The sequence below is a fragment of the Panthera pardus genome, unplaced genomic scaffold, assembly GCF_024362965.1.
Source record: "Panthera pardus isolate Hobbes unplaced genomic scaffold, ASM2436296v1 HiC_scaffold_25, whole genome shotgun sequence".
In the NCBI taxonomy this organism is placed as follows: Eukaryota; Metazoa; Chordata; class Mammalia; order Carnivora; family Felidae; genus Panthera; species Panthera pardus.
This window is the reverse complement of record NW_026526821.1, coordinates 72,346,641-72,369,092: the sequence shown is the minus strand read 5'-3', so window position 1 is coordinate 72,369,092 and position 22,452 is coordinate 72,346,641. Positions and strand designations below refer to the sequence as shown.

At 38.2% G+C, this 22,452-nt stretch overlaps 2 protein-coding genes across 4 annotated transcripts in view; one reads left to right on the top strand and one right to left on the bottom strand.

Annotated features, from left to right (window-relative positions):
- The window catches only part of ACYP2 (acylphosphatase 2), a 279,196-nt gene that overhangs the window by 42,542 nt on the left and 214,202 nt on the right, over positions 1 to 22,452 (bottom strand). The window lies entirely within an intron of this gene.
- The window catches only part of TSPYL6 (TSPY like 6), a 91,667-nt gene continuing 73,959 nt past the window's right edge, over positions 4,745 to 22,452 (top strand). Inside the window, 6 exon segments of the mRNA XM_053890710.1 lie at positions 4,745 to 4,766; positions 4,769 to 4,901; positions 4,903 to 5,109; positions 5,111 to 5,443; positions 5,445 to 5,739; positions 7,382 to 7,499. Of these exon segments, the coding sequence (XP_053746685.1) occupies positions 4,745 to 4,766; positions 4,769 to 4,901; positions 4,903 to 5,109; positions 5,111 to 5,443; positions 5,445 to 5,739; positions 7,382 to 7,499 (1,108 nt within the window).

The following is a 22,452-nucleotide window of genomic DNA, read 5'->3' as shown; positions in this document are numbered from 1 at the left end:
AGGAACCATGGCTCTGCGTGCCAAATTATACAAACATACTTGCTTAAAGAATTTAAGTCAAGAGAGATCCCTTTCAAAGCAAGGAAGAACTGCTCAACAGGATTTGAAGAGTCAAAGGGAATTAAGACTACACAATTCACAGGCTCTCTTCATTCATCTTATATTAAGTTTATCCATTAAAAGATCATGGTTTTTTTTTTTTTTCTGTTTCCCAGAGAATTTAAACACTTCACAATTCTATGCTGTGAAGAATTGTGGCTACTATGGACTTCTCCCAAGAAGCCATCCTTCTTTCTTTCCTCATTTTTCTTTTCTTTCTTCCTTTTTTCTTTCTCTATCTCTCCCCCCTTCCCTCTTCCTCTCTTTTCACATTTCTATTTCTGCTTCTGGTTGACTAGACAGTTCATATATTTTGTATTATCTTTCTTTATTTCCCCTTTCTAAAATATATATATATTCCCCCTTTCTAAAATATATGTGTATATAATATATATGTTCCCCCTTTCTAAAATATGTAATGTATATATATATATATATATATATATATATCCCTTTCTAAAATATATATATATATATACACACATATATAAATCTAAAAAATATTTAAGTATATATTTGTTATGTATATATTATATATATTATATATATTATATTGCACATATATAAATATATATATATAAATATATATACACATACATATAGCCAGAATGTTTCAAGCCCCAACTTAAAATCCTATTTTGTTCTCTTCAGTAGTTTCTAGTCCATCCTCTAGGACTCAAACAGAATGAAAGACCCTAAGAGAAATTACCATTCACCCTAAACCCAGTATGGTCACCATTCACTTTCTAATTAAAAAAAAAAAAAAATACACATTCCTTATTTTTTATCGGCTCCTTTATGTGTAACCTTCTTCTAGGCACTCTGAGAAAAATAGTGAAATACAGGGTCTGTGACATTAATATGAAATTCTAAAAGTATCTGCTTTCCCACTAACTGATTTCAGCAAAGGTGGCATTGCTATGTAATTAACCTTGGCCCTAGAATACAGGCCCAGCTTTAAATCTCCTGTCATCACTTTAGATCGCCTAATGCCCTGCGTTCATGCCCAGGTCATGATCCCCAGGTCATACCCCCCTCATTTCTTAATGATTTTAGCTCCTGGCTCTTTCTCACTGCTCTCTGGCCTTATCTTTCCATCATTTCAATATACACATCAGTGATCCTTCACACCCTGGCCTCGTGGTTCACTGACCTCCCCACCTGGAATGACCTCATCCTCAATCTGCCTCATCTGAGCCCCATTTGGAAGGATAAGTAAGATTCTGACCAATCCTCTGTGTTCCACTCCCCAACCTCTGTGGCATCCCTCCAGCGCACTCTGGTACTTGGCCCAACAACACCTCAATTCCCTGGGTCTTCCAGTCCATTGATCAGGCCACCTGTTCACTGCCCCTCATCCCTGTATGTCCTCTATTCCTGCAGCTTCAATTCTAAGATCGATTATTGTCATCATTTTCTTGCTCTTCTTGCTTCAGCTCTAAATCTAACTCTGCTTACTCATGCTGCGCCTGTACACTGAATGTGGCTGAAGAAAAATTCCCAACCATGCTGACGTAACTCACTTCAAATCCATGACCTTGAGAGCTCTCTTCTCAGAATCCCACTGCCTCTTGCCTCACCCTTTTAATAATCTTGCTTTCTGCCTTACTTATAACACTGAAGAAATCAGAAGAGAACTTCATAGATTCCACCACTTCTACCCACTGACCAGCATACATACCCTTATCCTTTGCCTTCCTGCAGTTCCTACAGGTGAACTTACTGTGCTCCCATCGACAGCCAAGTCCTCCTCCTTCTCCACTTAGGCTCCAGATTCCATCTGATCTCATCTATTCAAGGGCATCCATCGAAAGATTCTCCTTCCTCTCTCCTACATCATTTTTTGCTCCCTACCAAATCATTGACATCAGCACGTACACATACTTCCTTTTCCCCCATTTTAAAAACACTTTCATTGACCTACTTTCTCCACCAGCTATCACCCCCCCTTCTGTAGACCACAACTCCTCAAGAGTCGTGTATACTTGCTACCTTCACTTTCTCCCTTCACATTTCCTCTTAAACCCATTATAGCTTAAGCTGTCACCCTCCCACGCTTCCAAAACTGTTCTTGTCAAGTGATGACCCCATTTCTTTATTTCCTTTTGGAGCAAATTCTTCAAAAGAATTGTCAATGTTCACTGTCTCAAATTTCTTTTCTCTCATTCCCCTTAAAACCCACTCCAGCCCCCTCACTCCACTGAAAGTGCTCTTCCTGAGTCACCAGTGATTCTTTTTGCTGTAAAATCCAATGGTCAGTTCTCAGACTTCATTTTACTTGACCTGTCATCACCATGTCACACATGTAAACACAGTTGAACACTTCCCTTTATGCATCAGGCTGCCAGCACACTGCACACTCTCATTCCCTCCTACCTCAGTGGTCTCTCCTTAGTCTTATTCTCCTTGACCTTATAATTTTGGAGGCCCCAGGGCTTAGTATATCAATACTCACACCCTTGGTGATTTAATCTAGCTCTCTGGCTTTAAATATCATGTATGCTGTTTATTCCCAAATCTGTATCCCAGTCACAGACCTGAGTTTCAGATTTCTAATGCTTACTATCTCAACTGTTGTCTAACAGTCATTTTAAACTCCACTCATCTAAAAGTAAACTTCTGATTCTTCTGTAGAGATCTGCTCCATCATGATCTTCCCCTTCTCTGCTTCTGGCAACTCTATCTTACCAGCTACTCAGGTCAAAATCCATGGAGTCATTTTTGACTTCTTTGTCTCATTTCCCCTACCCAATTTATCATGAAACCATGCTGGCATTACCATCATACTACATCCACCATCCACCTCCATTGCTACCACTTGGTCTGAGAAATTTCTTCCACCTGGACTACTTTGGATAGCCTTCTAAAAGATCTCCCTGCATCTACCACTGCCCCCATCCAGTCTATTCTTCACCCAGGACCTAAAACAATCCATGCAAAACCTAAGCCAGATTTTGAGTCCTCTGTTCAAATTTCTGAAGTGGCTTTCCATCTCACTAAGAGCAGAAGCCACAAGTCTTACAATATCCTATGAGACCCTACTTGATTTGGCCTCTCTCATCCACTCTGCTCCAGTCACAGTGATCTCCTTGTTATTCTTTGAATGCCCTAGGCATGCTCCTGTCTTACAGCCTCTGCTTAGCTCTTCTCTCTTCTTAGAATGCTCTTCTCTATAATATCCTCTAGCTAACTCTCTCGTCTTTGAATCTTTGCCAAAATCTTACCATTTCAATGAGGCTTCCTCTGACCACCCCTTTTAAAATTATTGTTCCCCACTCCCTACTCCTAGAACCCTCATTCCCCTTATTCAATTCTTGTTTCTTTTCCATAGTACTCATCACTTCCTATTATGTTTTACTGTTTAAGTGTTATTTATTGTCTTTCTCCTCTGTTAGAAACTCCAAAAGGAAAGAAATCTTTGTTCTGTTTGCCAATATACACCAAGGGCCTAGAAGTGTGCCAGGCATAGCACAGGCACACAATAAATATTTAATGTTTAATAGACTATGTATTTAATAGACTATGTAGGTATAGTAGTATTTGTCTCAACATCATTTCAGCCTCATGCTATTTTGTGCAAAGATTACTTTGAAACTCTTGATTCAACTTATTGTTTCTACATCTGTTTAGGTTTTCTACTGCCTTTCAGTCAGTGTCAATGAAATACATTCTGTGAAATAATATATTTCATCCAGGTTTGAAAATGCATTGGCATAATGTTTTCCAACATGCCCTCTGATAGTTCTCTAAATCACTACTGTGACTATTTTTCATTCCAAATACTGTTTACGTAGTCTCTTCCTCCTTTTATTGTTAATCTTTGGTTGATATTCTATTGTTTTTCATTTTTCTCCTCTAATGTTCCTCATTTACTTTTTCTCTTTCTTTGGCCTAACTCTGCTAATTTTACACATTACTCAGGTTATACTCTTTGATGAGTGATATAATGCTCACCAGGACTTCTAGTTTCCTTTTTCCTAGACGATAGCACTTACCTGACCTTGTGAAGCTAGGCAAGGCCATCTGACTAGCTCTGGCTAATGACATATGCCATTTTTGATGGAAACATTTAAAAACCCATGCATGGGGAGGTGATGGTCTTCTCAATAAACAGGGTCTGGTCAATTCAATATTTATATGGAAAAATGAATCTTGATTCCTAACACATCATTCACAATAACCAATTTCAGATCAACTGTAGGTATAAAAGTGAAAGATCCTGGACAGGGAAGATTTCTTAAACAGAAAATAAAAATCACTAATCTAAAAGGGGAAAGTGATAAATTGGAATATGTTACAATTTAAAACTTCCGTTCATCCAAAGACATAGTTAAAATAGAGGAAAGCAACTAAGAAAGGGAGGAGACATTTGCAATACACCGGTTTCTAAAGAGACTTGTATCTATAATGCATAAAGGATTCCTACAAATCAATATGAAAAATACAGAATACGCAACAGAAAAATGGGGAGAAGACTCGGACACCTCGTAAGGAGAGGATATCAAAACACATGAAAAGTTTCTTTGTTACACAGGAGGTAAATGCAACTTAAAACCAGCGTGTGATAACATCACACACACACTAGCGAGGCAGAAATAAAAAGGATGGCACAGGTTATGGAAATGGACTATCATGAGACTGACCCATGAAGGGCCTAGAAGCAGCCTCTGAGTAAATGAAAGCAACATGAAAAATGGCTTTTAGTGTAAAGAGCCACATGGTCCTAGTGGGGACAAGGGCCTAGAAATCTATTGCACATGGAGGCTGGGGTCTGAAGTGATGGCTCGGGCAAAGGCCAAGAAAACAGACTGAAATGTGTGCCATCTTCTGAGGAGCAGTGGGTGAGGAAGAGAGGGCTGGAGTGGTGGTGGTGAAGCCAGGAGGTGAAGAAATGGAAGCAGTGGAGGAAAACAAAGTGGTAAATTAGGTGAAAGTCAAGGGAGGTCCCTGGTCCCTGAATGTGGCTCTCCACATGAGCTCCGTGGAGGCCAGCCAGCCAGAAATGGACACGGAAGGCTCAGGCTGACAGAGCCATACTGCAGGTGGAGCACAAATTTGGGAAGGTATGGCAACACTACCTAGAGCAGAGGAACTACATCATTCAGAATATCCCCAGCTTCTGGGTCAGGGCCTTTTGGAACCACCCACAGCTGTCCACCCCGATTAGAGGCCAAGAAACATAGATGTTTAAGTACATAACCAATATGGAGGTGAAGGGCTTCAGATACCCTAGGATGGGCTGCAAGTTCAAGTTTTTCTTTCTAAGAAACCCATAGTGCAGAAACAAGCTCACTGTCAAGGAATATGAGGTGAGAACTCCCAGCCAAGTGATGTCTCTTGCCACTCCAATCAAGACGTCATAAGAATCAAGACTTCATCTGCAGCTTCATTGCCTGGTTTTCAGACCACAACCTCCCAGAGTCTGACAGAATTGCTGAGATTATCAAAGAGGACCTCTGGCCAAATCCACTTGAATACTACCTATTGCATGAAAGAGCCCATAAAGCTAGACTTGGCCAGATAAGGAAGCCAGTAGAGATCTCCTTGAGTTCCAAAGTGGTTAACCTCACCCTTGAAAATACTCCCATACAAGATCCCCTACCATTTCCTGCTGGACCTGTGCTTTGGCAACGGCACTGGGTATGCCCATTACTCTTTATGTGCTGACCTTTCAGCATCTTCCTTCCTTTGAACATTCGTTCTCTCAACTTTAACATTAGACCTTCATGGCAGTTCCATATTAACATCACAGGCTATGTGGCATGGTTCACACTCTTCTAAGCCAAACAAATGATATTATAAATTGCACTGCTTTTATCTACACTGCTTGTTTGTTCCCAGGGCCTCTAGCCTGGTCACTACCACCTGGATTTCTAGCTATGTTCAGGAGCCTGTTTTACTCACTTTGCTCATCACCTGTGGACAATTGCTGGGCATTAATAAAACCCAGGGAAAACAGCAGTGTGCCACTTGGTCTATGTGATTTATGCAACTCCATTGCTCTTCCTGCCCTTCTGGTCACCGACTGCTGCCTATACCCACCCCCTCAGGCTGTTGCCTGCTGGATGGACATTTTCCAGACCATTGTCAGCTCCACTTTCTGATTTTAGATAAACACTGATCTCCAGAACTGGTGGTGGGTCCACGTTTCCTGCCAGCCCATGAAAGGCCTTTCTATTCCTCCCCTACAAGACTCCAATTCCTTACCACCACAACCACCACTCAGGAAACCTACAGGCTGTCAGGCAAGTGGTTGAGGTGATGAGTTAGACCCTATTCACATAACGAGGATAATGATAATGTCCTTGGTGATAAAGTACCAGGCTTTCTCAGCCTCACCCAGGGAATTCATATAAAATCTAGGGACTGTAAGTTGCCTCCATTCTTCACCTTCAACATGATTAAGTGTCACAGGTGCCACGGTGAGTGTACGCTTTGTCTTCTCTTTCTCATTTCCTTCTCTTTGTCTCTTTCTCTCATATCTCTCCTACCTCTTTTTAAAAGTGGTAGCCTCACCCTCAACAAAAACAATTAAAAAAAAAAAAAGTGTCAGCTCAGACACATCTGCAAAAGCAGCCTCTTTAGTTTAATCTAGCTCTCTTTTCTTCTCCAGAGACAGAACGGGAGTCCTGTCAAGAAGACTACCACAGCTCTTACTGCCCCTCTGCACGCTTCCAGCCCCTCCTTCCCTTAGCAATGCCTATAGGGTTTAAGGGAAGACCAGTCTAGATGGAAAGAAAGGTGTTTCCTGTTCAAAGTGGATGAAAGAACCAAAGAGGTTGTGATGGGTGCCCCATGCAGGGAAAACTGAACTAAAGGCCAGCAGCAGAAACTGCCAGTGAAATGCAGGGCCTAGAATTAAGACTGGGTTGACTGAGAACCTGCAAGGAAGGGATGCTTGCTCTGTGAGTGGTGACAGAAGGGCTACTTTTCTCAGGACTGGGATGGGAGAATTGCAGGTGGCTGAAGTGTTAGCTCTGTTACCTACCCAAGGGCTTTTTAAAGAAAAACAATGCCATGTTGGGTGTTTTCTCTCTTGTTTTCATGTGACCTTATTTATGTGAAAGATTAACTACTGTGCCCTTAATTTCACTCATATTTAGTAAAATCCTGTTACTTTCTCTGCTTCTGCTTACTGGGAAGATTCAGTCATATAGATATGTTTTGCTTTCAATTGAGGGAACACTTGGAAGAATATATATCTATTTCCTGTATAATATGGAGAATTCTGTGAATATCCACAACAGTTTTCACCTTGTTTCTGTTAAAACTGTATCTTTAGAAATACAATTTGAATAACTTGGTCTCGTCAGAGGCTGAAGACTTCAGAGATTGTCGTCTTCATGGGAAAATTACCTACAAAAAATTTGTGGCCCTGATTATCTTGACAATTTACCCTGGTAACAACCTAGCAAATGATAGATCGCTTTTCCTAAGCAGCAAAAATACTTGTGAGATTGCTCTGTAAAACTGGAAGGGTACCATTGGCCTATTTATTTGTACATGTTATGGCAAAATGAAAGCATGTCAGTCTGAAAAAAAAAACAGATAAACTAAAAAGATGGAAAATAACAAGTGTGGAAAAGTACACAGAGAAACCACAATGGTGGAAGAGTAGCCTGATACAAAAATTTTAGACAATTGTTTGGCAGTATCTATGCACACCCTCTGATCCAGTTCTGGGAATATATCCAACAGAAATGCATACATGTATTCACAAAGACGTGCAAAGAAGTGTTTATAACAGCACAATCCTAATAGCTAACACTGGGAACTGCCCCAATGTTCATCACTGGCAGAAAAAATAAACACAGTTTAAATATTCACACCATGGAATACTGTGAGAAATAAAGAACTGTGCCTACATGTAATAACATGAATGGATCTCACAAACATGATGTTGGATAAAAGAAGCCAGACTCAAGAGTATGTGCTATATAATTCCATTTATAGTTGAAGTTTAACAACAAGTAAACCTAATCTATGGTGATAGAAGTCAGCATAGTAATCACTATGAAGAACAGTGAAGATTCTGGTATTTTACCCTACTTACAAACTTAGCATGTTAGCGTGCTTAGTTAATGGATGCTGAGTCAGAGACAAAGGACGTTACAATTCAATAGCCAGCTTCAGTGCTTGCACCAGTTGCTTGAGCCCTAATTCTTATTCTGCAGCATGAAGAAAGCCAAGTGACCCCTGCCCACACAGTGGGTTGCAGAGGAGAGGAACCCTGGGCTTAGGGAAAGTGGATCCTTTATAATGGGAATTAAGCATGTATGCCCTTTGCTTTGAAGGCCAACATTATCTTTACTACATAGAATACCAAGTAAACCTGTACTTTGTTCTATAGGAGACAATCTCTATTTTTTCAAGGCTGTAAGCAAACCTGCCCTTTGCTCTGGAGGGAAACACTATTTCTGTCTTCCAAGGCTGTTCTCAGATATCCTTAAAAAGATACTCTGAACAGAGTGGCCAAAATGAACAAATCAGGAGACTATAGATGCTGGAGAGGATGTGGAGAAACGGGAACCCTCTTGCACTGTTGGTGGGAATGCAAATTGGTGCAGCCACTCTGGAAAACAGTGTGGAGGTTCCTCAAAATATTAAAAATAGACCTACCCTATGACCCAGCAATAGCACTGCTAGGAATTTGCCCAAGGGATACAGGAGTACTGATGCATAGGGGCACTTGTACCCCAATGTTTATAGCAGCACTCTCAACAATAGCCAAATTATGGAAAGAGCCTAAATGTCCATCAACTGATGAATGGATAAAAAAAATTGTGGTTTATATACACAATGGAGTACTATGTGGCAACGAGAAAGAATGAAATATGGCCCTTTGTAGCAACATGGATGGAACTGGAGAGTGTGATGCTAAGTGAAATAAGCCATACAGAGAAAGACAGATACCATATGGTTTCACGCTTATGTGGATCCTGAGAAACTTAACAGAAACCCATGGGGGAGGGGAAGGAAAAAAAAGAGGTTAGAGTGGAAGAGAGCCAAAGCATAAGAGACTCTTAAAAACTGAGAACAAACTGAGGGTTGATGGGGGGGTGGGAGGGAGGGGAGGGTGGGTGATGGGTATTGAGGAGGGCACCTTTTGGGATGAGTACTGGGTGTTGTATGGAAACCAATTTGACAATAAACTTCATATATTGGAAAAAAAAAAAAAAAAGATACTCTGAACAAAGGCAGTGTTTCTGCTTCCAAGAGTGCAGAAACATCAGAACCCATGATAATTATCTCCCAACAGTTTGGGAGTAGGGGGCGGGGGTGTGAGTACCTACTGACTGGAAGGGACTATGATGGTGGATTCTAAAGGACTGGTCATGTTCTGTGTCTTGATCTGAGTGTATTCAATTTTTGAAACATCATTGAGTTGTATACCTATGAAACACACTTTTGTATGTGTATATTATTTTAATAAAATATACTTGAGAAAAAAAAAATAAAAAATAAACAAAGGAAAATAAAACAACAAAACCACCACCAACAAAAAAAACTTCATCATTTTCTGGAAACTCTGCTAGAAAATGATTAGCCAATTCAAAAGTATATTTCAGATCCTTCTGGGTGGGTCATGAGTCCATATGTGAGAATTCTAATAGGATCATTTACTGTGTTGTATTCAAATGGCTGAATCCCATTTTCTAAGAAAAAAATGTTCAATTATCTGGGTATGGGCCATCAACTTTTAGTATTTTTATTGTTCCTGCTCATTTTGTCAACTGACCTTTATCAGACTTTTTCAGTTGTAAATAGTTCATTTATCATGGATTGTGACAATTTTCTTTTCTCCATCATGATAAGTGTACTCTTTAATCCCCATCACCTATTTTACCCCCCTCCAACCTACCTCCCCACTGGTAATCATATAACCCCTCTGGTTCTCTAGAGTTAAGAGTCTGTTTCTTGGTTTGTCTTTCTTTTTTTTCCTTTACGTGTTTATTTTGTGTTTTAAATTCCACATACGAATAAAATCATATGGTATTTGTCTTTCTCTGACTCATTTTGCTAATAAATACTCTCCAGCTCCATCCATGTCATTGCAAATTGTAAGATTCACTCTTTTTATGCTGAATAATATTCTATTGTATATATGTACTACATCTTCTTTATCCATTCATCAGTTGAAGGACATTTGGGCTGCTTCCATAATTTGGCTATTGTAAATAATGCTGCAATAAACATAGGGGTGCACATATCCCTTAGAATTAGTGTTTTTATATTTTTGAGGTAAATACCCAGCAGTCTAATTACTAGATCATAGGATAGTTGTGTTTTAACATTTTTTTATGTTTATTTTTGAGAAAGAGAGAGAGAGAAAGCATGCATAGGAGGGGCAGAGAGATGGGGAGGTGGACAGAGGATCTGAAGCAGGCTCCGTGCTAACAGCAGAGAGGCGGATGTGGGGCTTGAATTCACAAACAATGGGATCATGACCTGAGCCAAAGGCAGATGCTTACCCAACCGAGCCACCCAGGTGCCCTAGTTCTGTTTTAATTTTTTGAGGAATTTCCATACTATTTTCCCCAGTGGCTGCGCTAGTTTGCATTCTCACCAACAGTGCAAGAAGGTTCCTTTTTCTCCACATCCTTCTCAACACATCCTGTTGTTTGTGTTTTTGATTTTAGCCATTCTGACAGGTGTGAGGTGGTATCTCGTAGTTTCATTTGCATTTTCCTGATGATGAGTGATGTTGCACATCTTTTCACACGTCTGTTGACCATCCCTATGTCTTCTTTGGAGAAATGTCTGTTCATGTCTTCTGCCCATTTTAAATTGGATTATTTTTTGGATACTGAGTTATATAATTTTTTTCTGTATTTAGATACTAACCCTTTATCAGATTTGTCATTTGCAAATATCTTCTCCCATTCAATAGGCTGCCTTCTAGTTTTGTTGTTTCTTTCACTGTGCAGAAGAAGCTTTCTACTTCGATAGTATCCCAATAGTTTTGTTTTGTTTTGTTTTTGCTTTTATTTCCCTTGCATCAGGAGACATATCTAGAAAGATGTTGCTACAGCCAGTGTCAGAGACACTAATTACTGCCTGTGCTCTCTCTTCAAGGACTTTGATGGCTTCTTGTCTTACATTTAGGTCTTTCATCCATTTTGAGTTTATTTTTGTGTGTGGTATAAGAAAGTGGTCCAGTTTCATTCTCTGAACATAGCTGTCCAGTTTTCCCAATACCATGTGTTGAAGAGTGTCTTTTTCCCATTGTTTACTCTTTCTTCCTTTATAAAGGATTAATTGATCACATAATTATGGGTTTATTTTTGAGTTTTCTATTCTGTTCCATTGATATATGTCTATTTTTATGCCAGTACCATACTTTTTAAAATATTACTGCTTTGTAATATAACTTTAACTATGGAATTGTGTTACCTCCAGTTTTTTTCTTTTTTAAGATTGCTTTGGCTATTCAGAGTCTTTTGTGGTTCCATACAAATTTTAGGATTATTTGTTCCAGTTCTGTGAAAAATGTTATTTTGGTAGAGATTGCATTAAATCTGTGTAATGCTTTGGGTAATATAGACATTTTAACACCATTCTTCCAATCCATGAGCATGTGTCATTTCTTTGTGTCATCTTCAATTTCTTTCATCAGTGTTTTATCGTTTTCAGAGTACAGGTCTTTCATCTCTTTGGTTAAGTTTCTTCTTAGATATTTTATTGGTTTTGGTGGAATTTTAAATGGGATTGTTTTCTTAATTCCACGTTCTGCTGCTTCATTATTAGTGTATAGGAATGCAGATTTCTGTACATTGATTTTTGTATCCTGTGATTTTACTGAATTCTTTTGTCAGTTCTAGTAGTTTCTTGGTGAGATCTTCATGGTTTTCTATTTATAGTATCATGTCATCTGCAAAGAGTAAAAGTTTGACTTCTTCCATACCAGTTTGGATGCCTTTTCTTTTTGTTGCTTGATTGCTGTGGCTAGGACTTCCAGCACTATGTTGAATAAAAGTGGTGAAAGTAGACATCCTTGCCTTGTTACTGAGCTTAGGGGAAAAGTTCTCAACTTTCCCCCATTGAGTATGATGTTCACTGTGGGTTTTTCATATAAGGACTTTATTATGTTGAGGTATGTTTCCTCTAGACCTACTTTGTTGAGGGTTTTTATCATAAGTGGATGTTGTACTTTGTTGTCAAATGATTTTCCTCCATCTAGTGAAATGATCATATGTTTTTTTATCCTTTCTCTTATTGATGAGATGTATCACACTGATTTGAGAATGTTGAACCACTCTTGTATCCTGGGAATAAATCCCACTTGATCATGGTGAATGATTTTTTAAATTTGTTAGTTTGTGTTTACTAGCACTTTGTTGAGAATTTCTTCATCTATGTTCATCAGAGATAGTGGCCTATAGTTCTCTTTTTTTTGTGGTGTCTTTATCTGGTTTTTATATCAGGGTGATACTGATCTCAAAGAATGAATTTGGAAATTTTCCTTCCTCTGGTACTTTTTGTAATAGTTTGGGAAGGATATGTATTAACTTTTCTTTAAATGTGTGATAGAATTTGCCTGTGAATTCATCTTATCCTGGACTTCTGTTTTTGGGGAGTTTTTTGATTAGTGATTCAATTTCATAGCTGGTAATCAGTCTCTTCAAATTTTCTATTTCTTCCTGATTCAGTTTTGGTAGGTTATATGTTTCTAGAAATTTATCCATTTCTTCTAGGTTGTCCAATTTGTTGGCATATAATTTTTTAATAATACTCTCTTAAAATTGTTAATATTTCTGCTGTTGGTTATTTCTCCTCTTTCATTTGTGATTTTGTTTACTTGGGTCCTTTGTTTTTTCTTATGAGGTGATAATTCATTTTTTTTTAATATATGAAATTTATTGTCAAATTGGTTTCCATACAACACCCAGTGCTCATCCCAAAAGATGCCCTCTTCAATGCCCATCACCTACCCTCCCCTCCCTCCCACCCCCCATCAACCCTCAGTTTGTTCTCAGCTTTTAAGAGTCTCTTATGCTTTGGCTCTCTCCCACTCTAACCTCTTTTTCTTTTTCCTTCCCCTGAATCAGTTATCAAAAATCTCCCAACAAATAAGAGTCCAGGACCAGATGGCTTCCCTGGGGAATTCTACCAGACATTTAAAGCAGAGATAATACCTATCCTTCTCAAGCTATTCCAAAAAATAGAAAAGAAAGGAAAACTTCCAGACTCATTCTATGAAGCCAGTATTACTTGGATTCCTAAACCAGAGACCCAGTAAAAAAAGAGAACTACAGGCCAATATCCCTGATGAATATGGGTGCAAAAATTCTCAATAAGATACTAGCAAATCGAATTCAACAGCTTATAAAAAGAATTATTCACCATGATCAAGTGGGATTCATTCCTGGGATGCAGGGCTGGTTCAACATTCACAAATCAATCAACGTGATACACCACATTAATAAAAGAAAAGATACGAAACATATGATCCTGTCAATCGATGCAGAAAAAGCATTTGACAAAATTCAGCATCCTCTCTTAATAAAAACCCTCGAGAAAATCGGGATAGAAGGAACATACTTAAACATCATAAAAGCCATTTATGAAAAGCCCACAGCTAATATCATCCTCAATGGGGAAAAACTGAGAGCTTTCTCCCTGAGATCAGGAACACGACAGGGGTGTCCACTCTCACTGCTGTTGTTTAACATAGTGTTGGAAGTGCTAGCATTAGCAATCAGACAACAAAAGGAAATCAAAGGCATCAAAATTGGTTAAGATGAAGTCAAGCTTTCATTTTCAAAGCTAAGCTCTTCCAGCCAAATAAATAAAATCCATGTATAATTTAGTTCTATTGTTCAGCAAGGATGATGCTATTCTGAAGATGGGCCCTATTATATACTTGCTTGTTCAGATGGTTTTTATCAAAGTTTCATATTCTTTCTTTCCAGGCTTCCCTAATTGAGGTATAAATATTTCATTTGATAATTAAGGGTTAAAAACAATTTCAAAGCCACACCTTTGGCACATACCATAGAAGACTGCCATTAATAACAACAAAATCTTCTGTTAAACATATAAAGAAAAATTTGGTTTGGTTTTTGAGCAAAATCTTTCCATTTCTGTATATAGCAAGGATATTTGGGGATAATGAAAATTCAGTGTTGAAGATGTAGCAGGTTTCTTTTTTACATAAAGGTATGAAAACATTTAATAATGCACAAAATTAACTCAGTGCTTTTGAAGCATAAAGTAGATTTAATTAGGCTTTTTACAGTTCTTACTATCAAATTCATAGCACACATTATAGTTTTAAGTGGCACCTATATGGACAGCTTGCCCTATGTTTTCCAATGGCAAAATTTTCTCTTTGCTGTTATTAGCTAGAAGTATAAGACATATAGGAAACTTTGATTCACATAAAGGAGTCCAAAATTCAACTTTAGTCTGTCTTACCAAGATCGATAGGGATGGGAAAGGTGTGTGGTGCGATTTTTGAATTTAGTATTCAACCAGAATCCAGAGCATCAAACTAATACTGCACTGAACTACAGGTTGGGGCACCTGGATTCCAGGGGGCCTTGCTCTAAATTGTAGGCAAACCATTTGATTCCAAACATACAGTTTTCCCTTTTTTTTTTTTTAGTTTATTTATTTATTTATTTATTTTATTTAGAGAGAGAGAGAGAGAGAGAGAGCGCACACACAAACAGGGGAGGGGCAGAGACAGAGAGAAAGAATCCCAAGCAGGCTCTGCACTGGCAGAACAGAGCCAATGTGGGACTCAGTCCCACAAACCGTAAGATCATGACCTGAGCTGAAACCAAAAGCTGGACGCTCAACCCAATCAGCCATCCAGATGCCCCTTCCTCAGCTTTTTAATAACAAATTTGAAACAATTTCATCTAAATCTGAAGCTTTACCTACTCTTTAAAAACAAGTTTTCCACAAAGTTCAGTGCCTGGCTTGCTTTCTCTGTACTTTTCCTAACTGAACCTAGCCACTGTCATAGCTTCTGCCATCACCTTTGAGAAAAGGACTCTGAAACCGGAATCTCTAGCCCTTGTGCCAGATCAGGGTCTGACATGTCCATTTGCACAATGTTTTCAGAACTGCTCTCTTCTTTCCCTGTTTCACTGCAACATCTCTTATCTACATTACTGGAAATCTCCATACTGCCCCTCCTAAATCTGATCTTTCTTTTTCCAACATTCACACTGTTGACAAAGTGACCAAATCCTTTTTGCCCATTTATCATCGTCAGCACACCAATACCTGCAGAACAAAGTCTCAACACCCCATTAGTGCATTCAAGGTCAGTTACCATGAAGCCCCCATCCAATAACCTTGCTGGAGCCCACTCACATGGGACTCTGCTATACCTCAAGCAGCCCATGTACTATCCTGCTTCTATGCCTTTCCCTCATCTTGGATTTTCTTCCCCATATCCTTACCTATGGAAATCCTACCCTTCTTTCTGATTCAATTCAAATGCCATCTCTTCCAAATAATATCACAACCCCCCCACCTCCTGCAGCATACAGTCTGTAGTATTGAATTCATTCAAGCTTATACTGTAAGTTGGTTTTATCTTTATATATGTTAGCTGGTTTTATCAGTCTGTTACTCAATTTTGAGTTATTTAAGGGCCAAGATCATGTTTTAGTTATCTCTTTCTTGTGTGGTGAATAAGACACAGTCCTGTCCTCAAGTAGCCTAGAGTCCGGCACAGGAGACAATTTAGCGTGTGAGAAATGCTAAAATACATACAAGCATAGAATGCTATGGGACCACGTAAGAGGAGTAATTCCCCCAGCTGAGGCTAAGGGCTATCAGGGAAGGCTTACATTATTATAACAAGTGGCTTTTAAGTTCCTTTGTAAGCACCATACTAGACTGTAAGCTTCTTCAGAGTAAGGATTTGTCTTTTCAACTTTGTATCCCTAGGGATACATATTTTATGTCTAACACAAAATAGACACTCCAAAATTATGTAATGAACGTATAAATAAAAGGTGTCCAAGTCATTTACAGTTCGAAGTGTGTAGAGTGAATCATATTAGTCTTTTGTGCTTTTTGCTTCTATTTATCAGATGGCCAACAAATAGTAATTGGCTAATGAAAACCTCATTAAAAAGTTAATAACCTATTTTTAGACTTGAGGTTTTAGGTAACTGTTAATTGGCACAGCTACCCAAATAATTCCTAAGAAAAAAGAGCCCGGGCAGAGATTTCAGTCAAACCCTTGCAAATACCTTAATTCTAAGTCTCAGAAAGGAGTACATGTGGATGAATGAGCTGTTTTGAAATCATAGATCCAAGTTGTGTCCAAACTGTGATATTTGCTCCTTAATCTCTAAATTCATCTGAGTTAAAAGAACAACAACACACACAAACAACAACAACAACAGGTTTTGTTACAGCCCGTAACAAAAGATTGCACTAATAGTAGCTTTCATTTATTAAGTCCCTACATCATGGTACCACTGTGCTAAGCACTTTAGGTGCATTATTCTCTTAATTCCCATACAACTCTCCAAGGTATTCCTGCCCCCTTTTGCAAATGAGGAAAATGAGACTTAGTTGAGATACTTGGGTCTAGTCACTCAGCCAGGCAGTAGTAAAGCCAGGATTCAAACCCAATCTGACTTCAGAGTTTCTTAACTGTATATGGGTAGAAATATTATGTTTTGTTTTACAGTAGAAAATTATTATTCAAAACAAATTGCCAATGGCTTAGATTTTTCTCATTTGTATACAAAACTTTTTAGTATATAAAACTCTTTACTGATTTTTAAAAATTAATGAAAGTTACAACAAAGGATAAGTGCAAAATCAGAAATACAGTACTAATACACAATTATTTTTCCTTTAATGATCATCAATATATTATGACCTAATTTCTTTTGAGATCTGAATATCATCATCAAATGTCTTTAAGATACAATGGCATTTGTGACATACCTACTGTTGGTTCAAATCACTTTGTTAAGGCACCATCACAGCTAAAGCCTATTTTTAGGTGTTCAGGTGGCTCCAATCATCTTTCTGTCCCAAAGTAACCAGCAGCATTTGGAAGACAATGCACTTTGTCCAGGAAGACCAAATAACAGAGGTCTTTTTGGGTGGGGAAGGGATTATGTCACTGTCTAGAAATCTTTGATAAACTTGGCTCCTCAGCAATGGCAGGCTGGGGAAAGCAGGCACAGCCAAGCAACACATGTGAGGTCTCATAAATGTGATGGAAAGAGAAGGATAAAATGGAAAAATCTTAAAGGAGAAAGCACAATGGAAGAAAAAAATAGTCATATGAGAAATTTTCAATGTAAGTTGTGTATCCCCAAAAAAACACTGGTGTGAGACCTAAGAGACAGTGATTTTTAGTTCCAGCTTATTTTCCAATCTAATTTTGGGACTTCTGGGAGGAAGTATAATCTCCCTGTGGTTGGAATTTATTACTCATTATGGGAGGGAGGTGTACTAGAAAGTCTTTAAGTTTCCTTTTAAAGCTTTGATTCTATCATGCTAGAGAGGGTGCAGATATACATTCCTGTGGCTTTACTACTACTTAGAAATATGGTTGAACTTAAGTAGAAATAAATGGGTATCTTAACTTGATCAAATATACCATGGCCCCAAAGTGACCACCATGCTTACTGGGGCAAACAGTAAAGGTATTCCCACCTGAGTTAGGAATAAAGGACATTCACATGTCACCATGATTGCTTAACAGTACTGGATGTTGGACAACACAATAAGAGAAAGTAAGTAGAGGTACTGCAATTTAGAGGAGGAAATAAAAGTATCACCATTTGTTACTATTGTGGGAAACCAGAGATATTCAACTGATAAAGTACTATCAACAAGAAAAATTAATAAGGTAGCATTATATAAAATTACTACAGAGATATCAGTAGATTTCAGATGAACAATTATAACAAATTAGAAGCAGAAATGGAGGGGAAAAAACAAAGAAGGAATGGAGGAAGGCTCCATTTACAATAGCAATGGTTAAGGATGAAATACCAAAAAAAAATAACTTTAGAAATATGTAAGATTTATAAATACAATTTTAAAGCACTCCTGAAGGCCACAAAGACGTGTAGAAAAAGAATGGCATGACCAGTTCTTAGATAGGAAGTCTCAAAGTGATCAATTCCTCTTACCCAAATTTTAAAAGTTACTCTAATTACAATAAACAAGGCCAAAAATTGAGGAAGGGTGGGAGAGACACAAATTCTAAAGTCCATTAAAAAACAACAATTTGGGGGCGCCTGGGTGGCTCAGTCGGTTGAGCGTCCGACATCGGCTCAGGTCACGATCTCGCACTCTGTGAGTGTGAGTTCGAGCCCCGTGTCAGGCTCTGAGCTAACAGCTCAGAGCCTGGAGCCTGCTTCAGATTCTATATCTCCCTCTCTCTCTGCCCCTCCCCTGCTCACGCTCTGTCTCTCTGTCAAAAATAAATAAACATTAAAAAAATTTTTTTTAAAAAGCAACAATTTGAAGGAAACTCCAAAAAGAGGCAAAATGAGGGGATGTATTCCTAATACTCATAAATTAACATAAAGCTGCAATAATTAAAAGTGTGGTCTTGACACAATAATGAACAGATCAATAGATTGCAACAGGAAATATAGAAATAGACCCCACTACATACAGAATTTGGTGTAGGATAAACATGGTACCTGAAATCACTGAGGAAAAGACCAACAACTCAAACACTGTCTCTAAAAACTGGAGAGATTTTTTTAATAAAATGAAGTTGGATTAATGCTTCACAATGTACACCATGTAAATTCCAAAGAAGATTTAAATCTTAGAAAATGAAATCATAAAAAACTAGAAGAACATAAGAGAAATTCCTTATTAGTGTGGGGAGGCCTTTCTATTAATTGAAATCTGGAGACATTAAGGAAAAGATTGATACATACATAGAGGGTAACAGTGATAAATAAACGTAGTTCATGAAAAAAAATCTACATGGTCAACATCCATTCATGATAAAACTCTTACTTAATGAGGCACAGAAGGAATATATTTCAACATAATGAAGGTCATATATGACAAGCCCACAGCTAACATCATACTCAATGTTGAAAAGGATGAAAGTTTTTGCTCTAATATCAGGAAAAAAACAAAGGCATAGACTCTCACCTCTCCTATTCAACACAGTGCTACAAGTACTAGCTAGGGCATTGGGTGGGGGGTGGGGGGGAAGAAGAGATGAAAAAGAAATAAAAAGTATGAGAATTGGAAAAGAAGTAAAAATGTCTCTATTTGCTGATGGCATGATTTTATATATAGGAAATTCCTAGGGTTTTCTGGGTGGCTCAGTTGGTTAAGCATCCAACATTTGATTTCATGACACTCAGGTCATGATCTCAGAGTTCATGCAACCGAGCCCTGTGTTGGGATCTATACTGACAGCAAGGAGCCTGCTTAGGATTCTCTCTTTCCCTCTTTCATTGCCCTTCCCCCCACTCATGCCCATGCTTTCAAAAGTAAATAAACACTAAAAAAAAAAGAAAAAGAAAATCCTAAAGACTCAACCCCAAAATTGTTAGATCTAATCAATGAGTTCAGTCATGTTTCAGGATACAAAATTAACATACAAAAATCACTAGCATTTCTACACACTAACAACAAAATTTCTGAAGAAATAAAGAAATCAATCCATTTACAATAGCATCAAAAACAAAATACTTAGGAACAAATTTAAGGAGGTGAAAGATGTCAATGAATGCTAAAAACTGTAAGATAATGATGAAAGAAATCGAAGAAGACATAAATAAATGGAAAGGTATCCTGTATCCACGGATTGGAAGAATATTGTTAAAATATCAATGCTGTCAAAAGCAATCTATAGATTCAATGCAATCTCCATCTTGAGTCCAATGGCAGTTTTTCAGAAGTAAAAAAAAAAAAAAAAATTACTCCTAAAATTTTTATGGAAGCAAAAAAGACCCCTGATAGCCAAAGAAGTCCTGAGAAAGAAGAACAAAGCAGGAGGCATTAAACTCCCGATTTCAAGCTGTACTATAAAGCTATAGTAATCAAAACAGTATGCTACTGGCATAAAAACAAATACACCAATGAAACAGAATCAAGAGCCCAGAAGTAACCCCAAGCAAACATAGTCAACTAATATTTGACAGGCAAGCCAAAAATACTCAGTGGAGAAAAGACAGTGTCTTCAATAAATGGTGCTAGGATCACTGGATATTCACATGTAAAAGAATGAAACTGGACACATATCTTTTTTTTCCCAATTTTTGTTTATTTTTAACTTACATCCAAGTTAGTCAGCATGTAGTGCAATAATGATTTCAGGAGTAGATTCCAGCAATTCATCCCCTGTGTGTAACACCCAGTGCTCATCCCAACAAGTGAATTCCTTAATGCCCCTGACCCATTTAGCCCATACCTCCACCCAAAGCCTCTCCAGAAATCCTCAGTTTGTTCTCTGTATTTAAGAGTCTCTTATGTTTGTCTCCATCCCTGTTTTTATATTCTTTTTGCTTACCTTCCCTTATGTTCATCTCTTTTGTATCTTAAATTCCACAAGAGTGAGGTCATATGATATTTGTCTTTCTTTGATTTATTTCGCTTACCATAATAACCTCTAGGTCCATCCATGCAGTTGCAAATGGCAAGATTTCATTCTTTTTGATTGCCGAGTAATACTCCATTGTTTGTGTGTGTGTGTGTACACATGCACACACACACACACACACACACACACACACACACACACATCTTCTTCATCCATTCATCTGTCAATGGACATTTGGGCTCTTTCCATAATTTGGTTATTGCCAACAGTGCTGCTAGAAACATTGGGGTGCATGTGTATCCCTTGGATATATACCTAGTAGTGCAATTGCTGGGTCATAGGGTAGTTCTATTCTTAATTTTTTGAGGAACCTCCATACTGTTTTCTAGAGTGGCTGCACCAGTTTGCATTCCCACTAGCAGTGCAAAAGAGATCCTGTTTCCCTGCATCCTCGCCAATAACTGTTGTTGCCTGAGTTGTTAATGTTACCCATTCTGACTGGTGTGAGGTGGTATCTCATTGTGCTTTTGATTTGTATGCCCCTAATGATGAGTGATGTTGAGCATTTTTTCATGTGTCCATTAGCCATCTGGATGTCTTCTTCAGAAATGTGTCCATTTACGTCTTTTGCCCATTTCAACAACGGATTATTTGTTTTTTGGGTGTTGAGTTTGAGAAGTTCTTTATAGATTTTGGATACTAACCCTATGTCATTTTCACTTCTCCCATTCTGTTGGTTGCCTTTTAGTTTTGCTGATTGTTTCCTTCACTGTGCAGAAGCTTTTTATCTTGATGAGGTCCCAATAGTTCATTTTTGCTTTTGTTTCCCTTGCCTCCAGAGACATGTTTAGTAACAAGTTACTGCAGCCGAGGTCAAAGAGGTTTTTGCCTGCTTTCTCTTCTAGGATTTTGATGGCTTCCCGTCTTATGTTTAGGTCTTTCATCCATTTTGAGTTTATTTTTGCGTACGGTCTAAGAAAGTGGTCCAGGTTCCTTTTTCTGCAAGTTGCTGTCCAGTTTTGTCAACATCATTTGCTGAAGAGACTGTCTTTATTCCATTGGATATTCTTTCCTGCTTTGTCAAAGATTGGTTGGCCATATGTTTGTGGGTCCATTTCAGGGTTCTGTATTCTGTTCCATTGATCTGAGTGTCTGTTCTTGTGCCACTACCATAATGTCTTGATGATTACAGTTTTGTAATACATCTTGAATGAAACTGGACCCATATCTTACACGACTCACAAAAATTAATTCAAAATGGATTAAAGACCAGGGGAACCTGGGTGGCTCAGTAGGTTGAGCATCTGATTTCAGCTCAGGTCATGATCTCGCAGTTTGTGAGTTCAAGCCCCATATCAGGCTTGCAGTTGTCAGCACAGAACCCACTTTAGATCCTCTGTCCCCTCTCTCTCTGCCCCTCCCTTTCTCACGCTCTCTCTCAAAAATAAGCAACAACAACAAAAAAAAATTTTTTTAATGGATTAAAAAGACTTAGGTTTAAGACCTGAAGCCATAAAACTCCTAGAAGAAAATATACAGACAAAACTCCTGGTGATGATTTTTTGGATATGACACCTAAAGCACAAGCAACAAAATAAAAAATAGAAGTGGGACTACATCAAATTAAAAAGCTTCTGCACAGCAAAAGAAACCATCAACAAAGTGAAAAGGCAACCTACAGAATGAGAAAAAATATTTGCAAGCCGTATATGTGATAAGGGGTTAATATCCAAAACATATACAAAAGTCATACAACTCAATAGCAAAAAACAAATGACCCAATTAAAAAATGGGTAAAGGCGAAAAACAAATAACCCAGTCAAGAAATGGGCAGAAAA